General features: G+C 45.3%; 6 protein-coding genes across 6 annotated transcripts; 5 read left to right on the forward strand and 1 right to left on the reverse strand.

Moving 5' to 3' along the window:
* Positions 1 to 645: 645 nt before the first annotated feature.
* V1514DRAFT_334692 (uncharacterized protein) lies at positions 646 to 1,768 on the forward strand (the record flags this gene model as incomplete). The annotated part of the gene is made up of 2 exons (XM_066928274.1): positions 646 to 1,587; positions 1,608 to 1,768. 2 exons carry the CDS (start codon positions 646 to 648, stop codon positions 1,737 to 1,739), a joined length of 1,074 nt encoding a protein of 357 aa, XP_066782044.1. The 3' UTR covers positions 1,740 to 1,768.
* A 2,298-nt stretch (positions 1,769 to 4,066) lies between these two features.
* V1514DRAFT_321365 (uncharacterized protein) lies at positions 4,067 to 5,227 on the forward strand (the record flags this gene model as incomplete). The annotated part of the gene is made up of 4 exons (XM_066926047.1): positions 4,067 to 4,242; positions 4,302 to 4,408; positions 4,476 to 4,993; positions 5,054 to 5,227. The coding sequence occupies 4 exons, from the start codon at positions 4,067 to 4,069 to the stop codon at positions 5,225 to 5,227; spliced, it is 975 nt and encodes a 324-aa protein (XP_066782045.1).
* A 747-nt stretch (positions 5,228 to 5,974) lies between these two features.
* On the forward strand, positions 5,975 to 6,721 carry V1514DRAFT_344023 (uncharacterized protein; the record flags this gene model as incomplete). The annotated part of the gene is made up of 2 exons (XM_066929169.1): positions 5,975 to 6,359; positions 6,480 to 6,721. 2 exons carry the CDS (start codon positions 5,975 to 5,977, stop codon positions 6,719 to 6,721), a joined length of 627 nt encoding a protein of 208 aa, XP_066782046.1.
* Positions 6,722 to 6,906: 185 nt separating this feature from the next.
* On the reverse strand, positions 6,907 to 8,044 carry V1514DRAFT_283712 (something about silencing, SAS, complex subunit 4-domain-containing protein; the record flags this gene model as incomplete). Its single annotated transcript, XM_066925132.1, has 2 exons — positions 6,907 to 7,634; positions 7,696 to 8,044. The coding sequence occupies 2 exons, from the start codon at positions 8,042 to 8,044 to the stop codon at positions 6,907 to 6,909; spliced, it is 1,077 nt and encodes a 358-aa protein (XP_066782047.1).
* Positions 8,045 to 8,131: 87 nt separating this feature from the next.
* On the forward strand, positions 8,132 to 8,922 carry V1514DRAFT_334714 (uncharacterized protein). Its single transcript, XM_066928275.1, has one exon. It carries the CDS (start codon positions 8,198 to 8,200, stop codon positions 8,873 to 8,875), a length of 678 nt encoding a protein of 225 aa, XP_066782048.1. The 5' UTR covers positions 8,132 to 8,197; the 3' UTR covers positions 8,876 to 8,922.
* Positions 8,923 to 9,044: 122 nt separating this feature from the next.
* V1514DRAFT_283649 (uncharacterized protein) lies at positions 9,045 to 10,856 on the forward strand (the record flags this gene model as incomplete). Its single annotated transcript, XM_066925129.1, has 1 exon — positions 9,045 to 10,856. One exon carries the CDS (start codon positions 9,045 to 9,047, stop codon positions 10,854 to 10,856), a length of 1,812 nt encoding a protein of 603 aa, XP_066782049.1.
* Positions 10,857 to 10,993: the final 137 nt, after the last annotated feature.

Raw genomic sequence — 10,993 nt, forward strand, 5'->3', positions numbered from 1 at the left:
GAAGCGAAATTCTCCTGTCTTCCAAATGATCGTAGTCCCGCATCGCCGCATTCATCTCAGATCTAACAGACGCGCTAGAGTCGTCATTATTCCCGCCATCTTCAGAAATTCACAGAATAGATAACGACCCGAATTGGACAGGTAGAGAATTAGGCAAATAATAAATTTCAAAGGTATTTTTTGTGCTGGTCGCATTTGCATGGTTGTTACGTACGTTAATGATATTTCAAGAATTGAAGTTACTAGATTACATATGCAAGAGTTATTGTGGATTTCAATTGTACATGTCGCCACGAATGCGCCACGAATGATTTATATAAATGTACCTAGATGCTAATTATACATATAACTAAATGTCAAGATGACTTTCATTGACGTGATGAACTCGTTAAACTAAATGATATGATTATTTTTAAATAATTCAAGTCTAAGCGGGCTGTCGAACTGCATATTATGCATATAAAAAATTTTTGATTTTTCATTTCTTCAAAAAAAATCACATGCCATTGTTTATTCGGTGAATGTCAACATTGCAAAATTGGCTGGAACTGCAAAAATAAACACGCCAAATGTTTACAAAAACCGCGCGACCGCGCACTTCCCTCTTTCCCTCTTTCTTTTCTGTTCATTGTCAAGCGTCTCAAAATGTTTAAACAAGCAGATTCTCAAATTGATTTACTGATCAAGGCCCTCAGGGAATATTACAAAATATTCCCTATCTGGTTTAGGCCAGTTTTGATGTTGACCCTTGCGCAGTTCGAACTCTGGGCGTTTTTAATGTTCGGACATGCAGGGTTAGCTATCCTTGAACAAGGATGGCTTTATCTTATTTTTAAAATTTACATTTGTGGTTTTACTACGTTCTTTGAACGTCGGCGTTTTTTGGCAGTTTTGTTCGGCGTATTGCTGGTGCTGCTCGTACAGAACGCTACCGGCGCGGTCGCGACGGCCACGTACGTGCAGGCATGGCGTGCAGTCGGTCGAAGTACGTCGCAACTGGCCAAATACGCGATGTACTGCTTGACTGAGGTTGGCAAAATAGCCATTGCACTGTTCATCGCGTATGTTGTCAAAGCTCCGGTTGCGCAAATGACCACGACCACGACCACGACCGCGACCGCGACCGGGTTCGGGTTGCAAGTAGTGACGGCGACAACGACCGGCCCGATAAGGCCTGTGCCTGCGTTTTATGCATTTTCGACGACAAGGACGACGAAGATAACCGGCAATGAGGAACCGCGGGTTACGGAGACGGGATTGCAGGTGTATGGGTACGGGCCTGACATGACCACGGATCTAACGGTCGTGTACTGTGACATGCCACAATGCCAATGCCCAGCAACTTACGACGTGCGCACAACGGATCTTACTGTTTTGACAGAAACCGGTCGCTCGAAAGAAACTGGGCTTTCGGTGATTGTGATTTCGATGCGCATGATCCCGGGCCCGCATTGGGCGCCACGAAGGACGTTGACCGTTTCTGACGTTTCGTCAGGAATCACCACGTCGGCTCTGCCGCTGCCATCGCCACTGCCGAGGCCGATGCTGATGCCGATGCCGATGCCGATGAAATTGCCGGAGTATGTTGTTGTGTACAAAGGTTTCAGAAATACGCCATCGGCAACGTGCAATGTGTACACATGGCGTTGTTAAACCTGGTTTTGGACATGGACTGGCAATTTGTCCTGTCCTTGGCCAGACGCATGCATCCACTAGGCGGCGCCGGGCGCGGTGGTTGAAAAGCAATGCTGAACTATACCTGGTTATCGTGTTGGCCTGTTTGATCAAGGCAAAATGTTTGAAGATTGACAACAATGACAATGACAGAACTGATCCAGTGACCCCCCGCACTGAAGACGTTTATGAAGTACCGTCAGAGTCAACCATCAAAAACGCAAGTTGCACAGCTAATTAATTGTCAAACAACTTTTCAGACATCAGCAAAACAACAAGTCAACAGTTAAACTGGTTTATGTTTTTCTCTTTCTTTTCTTCAACTTCCGATATCATTATTAATTCTATATATTAATACCACGCAACCCGAAATTTTAAAATTTCATAAAAAAATCAAAAAAACAAAAACCTTACAAAAAAAAATTTGCTTTTTTAATATCTCATGTTTCACGTTTAATATTTAATTATATTAAAAGCCGTACGAAAAAAAACAATAAAAGTACAAAACCAGAAACTTTACAAAAAAAAAATGGTTTTATTTTTTAATTGAAAAATGCCTAATTTTTTTAAAAAAATATAAAATAAAAAAACCAAAGAAACCGGCAATAAAAATCAAAAGTTGAGGTTTTCAAATATAAAAAAAATTTCTATTTATTTTAAGAAAGTCAATATTTCCATTTGAAAAAAAAAGAACTTGATTTCTGTGCACTTGTTTAATGTTTTTTGTTGAAAACAAATTGTATGTATTATTTTTATGGGTTGCGTTGCTTTTTTATGTCAAATAAAGTATTTAAAAAAATTTCATTGTAGATATTGTAAAACATGATTTTCTACACGGTCACGGGTTTCTGTAAGGCAACGGATTGAAGGCTTATGTGATAATAAAGTCATTACTGAGCGGGACATATTACCGAGCGGGACACTTCTACTCCGATCCACACGTCGTTAACTAAAGCATCATTTCTGTGCCAAAAAAAAAATGGAATCGTCTTCAAATGAAAGTCTTTTATTGTTAGCCGTTCAGGCTATAGAGAGAACCCCAAAATTAAGCATTCGGGCTACTTCAAAGATCTATGAAGTCTCAAAATCTACTCTTGCTTACAGATTGAAGGGTAGACGCTCTCGACAAGATTGCATCCCCAATTCGATGAAACTGAAGAGACTAGAAGATGAAACTCTTTTAAGATACATATTGAATTTAGATGCGCGAGGATTCCACCCCGGCTTGCTGATGTGGAAGCTATGGCCAATGTTCTGCTGGCAGAGCGTGACGCGGGAAGAATTGGTCTTCGAAGTTTGTCAAGAGACAGCCAGAGCTCCGGATGCGATTTAATCGTGGTTATGACTACTAGAGAGCCTTCTGCGAAGATCCGGCAAAAATTAACGCGTGGTTTGAGCTCGTACAGAGCATGAGGGCTAAGTACGGCATCCAAGATTTTGATCTTTACAACTTCGACGAGACGGGCTTTGCGATGGGCATTATCAACCCAGCAATGGTCGTTTCACGCGTCGAAAGACGTGGAAGGGCGAAAACAGTACAACCTGGTAACCGGGAATGGGCTACGGTGATCCAGGGAGTGTGTGCAGATGGTTGGTGCTTCCCGCCATTCACCGTGTTCAAGGACGTGTACCACCTTGGACCTTGGTACTCAGAATCCGACGTTCGACACGACTGGGCCATCAGAACTACCGAGAATGGATGGACCAACAATGAGACCAGCCTGGAATGGATAAAGCACTTCGATACACATACTGCTCGTTGCACCACGGGTGTATATCGGATGTTGGTTATTGATGGCCACGAGAGCCATCGCTCGGTCGAATTCAACAGGTTTTGCGTCGAAAAAAATATTATAACTGTCTGTATGTCACCTCATTCATCACATTTGCTTCAGCCCCTTGATGTTGGTTGCTTTGGTCCATTGAAACGGGTGTACGGACGGGAGGTTGAGATGCTTGTGAGGTCGCGTATCACCCATGTGACCAAACTGGAGTTTCTGATCGCCTTCAAGTTGGCTTTCTACTCAGCCTTTACAGAAGCAAATGTTAAAGACGGATTTAGAGGAACTGGATTAGTGCCTTTCAGTCCAGAAACTGTCTTGTCAAAGCTGGATGTGTGAGGTTACGGAATCCAACGCCGCCTAGCTCTCCTGTACGCGACACCCAGCATTGGCTCTCACAGACGCTTTCTAACCCAACATGGTGACTTAATATCAAAATTATATAAAAATTCATAAAACCAAAGTTATTCTTTTCCGGATAGCTTGACTTTATATAACTCACGTGTAAATTGGCCCCCCACGCTCCAGAGTCATGACATCATCCAAACAAACTGCAGTAACTAAATGTAAAGTAATTCTCAAATCCCAAGTTGATCAACAATCCACAGAACATGCCATTTTATGGTCAGATTCAGCTCCGTGGTCAACAGAGAGTAGAAAATACTTTTGATCCTTCCTTTAGGCATCTATCTCCTGCATCGCCGATTGGTAACGCCATCTTCATTTACCATCCCGGTTATGAACCTGGGGAAGACCTGCTTTTTAAATTGTTTGCTCCAGATCACAGGTTAGGAGGAATTCATTTAAATTCCTCCTTGACGCCTGTGCTATTTTTGCAGATAATAGGAGAGACGGATGGCTGTCCACTGATCGCGATGGTGAAAATCGAGTAAATGGAGACTTCGATGACGTTCTTGGGCTAGGAAATTATTGGTATCATTTGCCCCTACAAGGTATTTTTAATTAAATTTTTTAGTTTTGTGAGATTTTGATTGGTCTTGTTTTCAGCTGATCCAATAGGGGCTAAATGGTCCTTTGTGAAATGCTTTGAAGATTGGAAGTTTCCATCTTCTCTGCCTCCGTCATGGAGCCGGCTTCGTAATTCGCTAACAACACGCGTTGAAATGACTATCTCGTCAAATTTAAATGCGATCCATATTCGAGATCACACATGTCGGGTAACAGCTTACACCACGAGAACTGAAGTTGCCTATATTATTCCATGGCAGCAGTTGGAATGGTTTAATAAAAATTCGATGAGAACGTGGTGTGAAAATCCCGCTCAGCATCTAAATTCGATAATTGATGACCATGGTAATCTGATGCTGCTTCGATCAGACGTTTATAAAGCGTTTGATGACAAAGAGTTTGTATTTTATCCGAAGGATGATGCAGGGGTTTGCATTCATATGATGATGCCTTCACCCGATATAGGTGTTTTATATCATAATGCTAAGTCACATCCTATTGCATTAAGTAGATCGGAATTTTTATTTGTTCAGTTTGCCTGGACTCTATTCTCACTGATTTTAGCATTTGTAGAATCACACGCGGAAAAAAAGGTCATTGAAGTTACTAATAATGGCGCTGGCATTTAGCAACAGAAACCCGCATTAAAGAATTTTCACCAAAAGCGGTACAATACAAGGAAAAGGACACGTGAAGCTGCTAAATGTTCAGAAGTGACTGCCGAAGGTGAAGGCACCAGTGCAAAGTCTCAAGTCCGGCTATTGCAAACTCAGCAAGAAAATCTAGATCCTGCTGTTTCCTAGGAAGAGAGGATTTCAAGAATGCGAGAGAAAAATCTTGAAAAACAAAGGCCACCCGGGTTTGTTCCGTTCAAGGGTGACTCGTTTGAAGGTACTTCGAATGCAATCACAGTATTGGAGCGATTGGGTTATGATATAATAGATGACGGTGATGTGTATTGATTATTTTGAGGCGGTAGCCGAAACTACCTAGATTAGGAAAACTTTCTGCTTAAATCAAAGTCTTGCATTTAAACCATATTGATATATTATTGTAGAGCTCTTCTTGACAAATCTTTTCATCCTTTTTACGGCCTTTTCGATGTTGTGTAGAAGTTCTGTGTTTGGGCTTCCGCCGGCGCTTACTCCAGTTCGTGATTTGGGAAAAATCAATATCAAAAAAAAAAAAAATAAATTGATAACTTTGTAGCCCCAATCTTTATAGTTATATGTACTCTAATATTTTTAAAGAAATTTTTAAATTCGTTTTGCATGATTTGAAAATCAATCTTTTTGCAGGTCACGTGGGTTTCTTGTCTTGGGATGGTACATATTGGAGTAAAGTCGACTCACAACCTTGTCACAAAAAACCTAAAGTTGAGTCACGGTCCACATCACACGCTGTGACTCGAGCCCAGCCATTTTTGGCAGGCTTTTAAGCAATTCAAAAATGGCGCTTCCGGCACTCAGGAACCACTTTACGCATTTTTTTTTTTAATTATTTTTTTTTTCAATTAACGGCTTGCCAAATTGCCATTATTACTGTACAACATGAATCACCACCACGATCTCGGACAGTTCATGACACCGCCCATGGCTCATAATTTCATTCCCGCCGGTTCGTTAGCGGATCAGGTTCAGTCATTCCAGCAGCAGCAGCAGCAGCATCAGCATCAGCAACATTTTGCTCATAATAATAATGCCGTCGTCGTGCCTCCTAGTGGCTTGGCACCCGATGTTCATCATCATCATCATCATAATCTCGGCCGGTTATCATCGTACTCCCGAAAAAGATCAGCACACGACGCGTCGTGTTCGTCATCTTCAGATGATGAGTTTGGTTCTTCGTTCCAGGCACAATCTTCGCGGCCTCACATGGCAACCGCGTTTTCAGTCAAGCGACGAGCTGATCGGCCACTGGATTCTCATGTACAATGTATGTTTGTCCGTCACGCGTACTTTACGCGTTATTTTGTTTTTTAATTCTTTCCTATACATATATATGTGCATACATGTCATTTAGATTTTTTTGGCTAACATTCTTTTTTTTTTTCAGCCTCGACTCTTCGCAAGCTGTTCCGCGGCGCTCACGTGCGAGTCGAAACCATGCCATCTGACGACCTCGCATGCGAGGACTGTGATAACGAAATCATGCTCGACGAATACTTGGCCGAACCGGACTCGTATAATTGTTTCAACTGTTGCAGAACCATATGTTGGCGTTGCTCACTCAAGGCCGCCGAGACTGGCAATCAACTCGAATGCCTGCAATGCTTGTCGTCGCGCATGGGCAATTAAAAAAAAAGCCTCGTGTATATTAACATTTGTTTTTCTATTTCTATTTGTTTTTTTTTTGGGATATTTCTTTTGCTTTCTTTTTTTTTTTAATTGTTTTTCGGAACTGGGAACTCTGGCTGGAACGGTGCATGCGTGTAGATTTAGTGTAACATATATAATAAATATAAATTATATATAAAGTAGACTCACGATTTGTTGCGTTGCTGTCGATCTGCGATCCACCGTGCCGGCGGTTGGAATTGACGGTATGGCATCTTCGCCAGCGGGTAGCCGAACGCCAATGGTGCAGACCTTTTCTGTTCTGCCTTCTTGTGCCTTGCGTATTTGGTTTGGAACGGCCTGCTAGTGGTCGGCTGCTTGGTCACGGTTGTTGCAGGCACGTTCTTGTTCGTCGCTGACGGATTTCTGCCCGCCTTGTCCTCAACCTTACTCAACTGCTTCTCCTTTTGCCGCCAATCATCAAACTTGGCCAGCACGGCTTCCAATTCGGCCATCAGTCGATCCCGCTTCCGGCTTAACCCGGCATGATCCCTCAGGTCATCCACCGGCGTTAACGCGACCACGGCCTTGATCCAATCCCTGCTCCTGAGCCGATCTATTTCACGTTCACATCGCAATTTGCAGTACAGGACTCGATCTCGTTCCAAATTTTGCAAATGTTTTTCTTCTCGTTCGCGTCGCCGGTGCGGAATCGCATACGACTCGTCTGACAACGGATCTTGTCGTGTTCGCGTGCTCAGCACCGGCGTGTCGCGCAACGCGGCAGCCGTGACCGCATTCACCACACGAACCTGCAAGTTTCTTGTTCCAGTGGACGCTGATAAATCGTGGTCATTCTTGGATTTTTTTTCCTGCTCGGTCGGCTCGAACGCAAGTTCGACCACCGTAATTTCATCATCGTAGTCAATCATATCTGCAAGCGTTAATTCCATTTATAAATTACAAAACAAAGCAAAATAAATTCTCTGCCTCACCTGAAGCATCGTCCAGATTCTCAAACCAAAGCACATTCTCTTCTTCAACGCCACCATTTGTTGCTTCTGGTGCATTCATGTTCGCACCCGATTCAGATAAAGACCTGTACCGGCCAGATCTAAGTTGCCGTCCAAATGCAGCTTCAGATGACAACAATGACGACAAATTCGATTGCACTGTTAACGGTGACTCTCGTCCCACCTGCGCTTGCTCAATCCGACCTGCCGCCGGACTAGTTTTATCACCACTGCCTGCCGCTGCTTCAGCACCATCCATGCCACCTTTGCGCTTGCCCGCGGCATGCCGTGAGCCTAGCAGGTATGTCACCAGCGATTCCAGCGACGGCATGTCATGGATATCAATGTGCTGCTGCCGTTTTCCGGTTGCATTTTAGCATGGTTACCGCATAGTCTAAAATTTTTTCATCGGGGTTAGGGCATGATGGCATTTAACAATATATTGAAATAATTAAGGATTTTTTTTTTTTTACTTGGGTCGACAATGGCACTCGTACCTCACGACCAGCCATGCGACATATGCAAAGATCCGTTATGGGTCGAGGCCGAGTTTGACGACGACGATGAAGATCATGATCATCACGATCACGATCATGACGGCAGTTGCGGATCCAGCACGGCGGCAACCGCAGCACGTTCAGGGCGATTGCTCGACGACGTGCAACTTAACCTGTGCCCTGCCCAGCATCATTTCCACTGGCAGTGCTTCCTAACTCACGAGCAACCGTTGCCAAATTGCCCCGCTTGCCGAACCGCGATCGTGCCACCGGACGCGCCATTGCTGGCGACGGTCCGTCACGAATCCGGCGACGAAGACCACGATTACGACCTGCGGCCGGCCCTGGTCGAAGAACGGTTCTACGCTAGCAACCCTCAATTGCGCATGCAGGAAGCCCTGTTTAGTGCTTGCTTTCAAGGTTCGGAAGACGTCGTGCTCGACCTGGTCCAGGCAGAACCATCAATCGTGCATGCGGTTGATATCGACAAGGCATGGACCGCCTTGTTCTTCGCTGCCGTGGCCGGCCGTGAAGGCATCGTTCGTTTCCTTGTCGCCAATGGCGCTGACGCCGGAGTCAATGACAAGTTGGGCAAGACCGCTGCTGACTACGCTGCTGACGAGGGTCATCCGGTCATTGCCAACTTCATAACCTCGTCTGCTTAATTGTATATATAAATTGCATCAATTGAATAAATTATTCATATAATCACGTGACGCATAATTAGTAAACAAATCACGTGAAATTGACTCCTGAAATTGCCACAATGAACGTAACAGCATCATCTGCTGGTCGTTAAGCGAAATGTCCGCAAGCCGGTCAGGACACGTTGATATGAATCCTGAAGATGAGGACGAGGATGCGGCAGCAACAGAGACCCACCGGTTAAACAAAATTCTTGACCATTTGAACGACATGTTTCCCGAAACCGACGTCGGCCTGTTGCGTCGGCTCATGCGCGATCATGCCGGGCCATCACAACTTTATGCCATTGTCGAATCAATTTTATCATCATCGTTTTTGCTGGCAAAGTCGCCACCAGTACGGCAGAAGGCTTTGTACGGCGTGTTGACCAAGACCGATCGGTTCCGATCTGCCTCTTACCGGGCCGCTGTCAACCGCGTGCTTAGAACGCATTTCAACATGTTGCATCACAGCACGATCGATAACGTGTTGGAAGAAAATAATCATGCGCTGGGCCCTTCATTGGCATCACTTGAAAAGATTGCTGCGGAGTTTAAAAACAGGTGGTCGCTTTCGAACTTACTTGGCCGATTCCACCGCGGCTTGCGCAATCGTGGCAGCAACAGCAAAAACAATAAACAATCACTGGACATGGCCAGTTTGATTGGTCACACAGGGTCACCAGAGTTAGATGCTGACATGATTGAGTTGGATCAAGCCAGGATCCGGCACGTAAAAGCCGAAGATGAGGCTCTCGCGCGCCGCGAGAATGAAAACCAGTATGCCTTGGCTGGCCAACTTATCGAATGCGAATGCTGTTTTGGAAACTACGCGTGGGAAGATATGGCATGTTGCGTACAGGCGCATTTGTTTTGTCGCAATTGTCTTAACAGTGTGGTACAGGAAGGCCTGTTTGGTCAGGGCTCGCTTCGAGGCAAGCACGAGGTATCGTGCATTTCGGCTGCGGCTGCACCGGCGTGCACGGCGGCCATATCGCTACCCATTTTGCGGAACGCAATCATGCCACAGTTGTACGCAGAGTTAGAACGGTCGCAGATAACGGAGTATATTGACAAGAACCGCAGCCGGGCTGGTGCCGGCTTGCTGGTGTGCCCGTTTTGTGACTACTGTGAGCAATCCCTGGTACTGACAGGTACCGATTTTTGGGCCTGTATCATAAAGCCGAGCTTGATCGGACGTGCTTTTTGGCATGTCGGCCTTGTGGGTACCGTGGTTTTGTTTGCAACGATGCTTGTGCTTCTTGTTTACGAAATCACGTCGTCCGTGGCTGCTGCCACCGTGCTGATTGGTTGGCCGTACGACGTCACGCTTGGCCAGATCGATGACTGGATCGCGCGCGAAACCGACACGATCCGGCGGCTCGTGTTTAAGCACCAACACGGTACTGAGTTTCGGTGCAGGAATCCGGACTGCGGCCGGTCCAGCTGCGTTGACTGTGGCGCAGAATTCAGGCCCATGCATAAGTGCTACGAGCAAGAAAAGGACCGCAAGCGTATTTACATTGAGCAAGCCATGGCTGATGCGGTCAAGCGTACGTGCCCGGCGTGCCACGTCTCGTTCGTCAAGGCCGACGGCTGCAACAAGCTCGTGTGCGTGTGCGGCTACGCCATGTGCTACGTGTGCCGCAGGGACATTCGTGATGAAAGCTACCGTCACTTTTGTGATCATTTCCGGCTCATTCCAGGTAGCGCCTGCATGGAATGCGACAAGTGTGATCTTTACAAGGTTGAAGAAGAGTCCAAGACGATCGAACGTGCCGCGCGTGAGGCCGAGATGGAATTCGTTCGCAGCTCGGGATTGCCAGCCGGATGGGACTTCAAATCCGGTCCGGTTGGAAATCATCAAGATCATTCACGACATTGTCATGAACATCACAACGACATTATAAATTTTATCGAGAGTTACTTAGTTTTGCTTTTTGGCGTTTTGTTTTCGGAGTAAGCCAGGCGTTTTGTCTACATTTTGTCCACAATCACTTATATACACACGTTACGTAATTATAAATTTTTTTTGTGATCTGTAACATTGTCCGTGACTGGAGTCACAGATCACACCCTAACCACGATGAGTTTGAATAA

The sequence above is a fragment of the Lipomyces japonicus genome (genome assembly GCF_038497905.1).
Source record: "Lipomyces japonicus strain CBS 7319 unplaced genomic scaffold V1514scaffold_35, whole genome shotgun sequence".
Taxonomy (NCBI): domain Eukaryota; kingdom Fungi; phylum Ascomycota; class Lipomycetes; order Lipomycetales; family Lipomycetaceae; genus Lipomyces; species Lipomyces japonicus.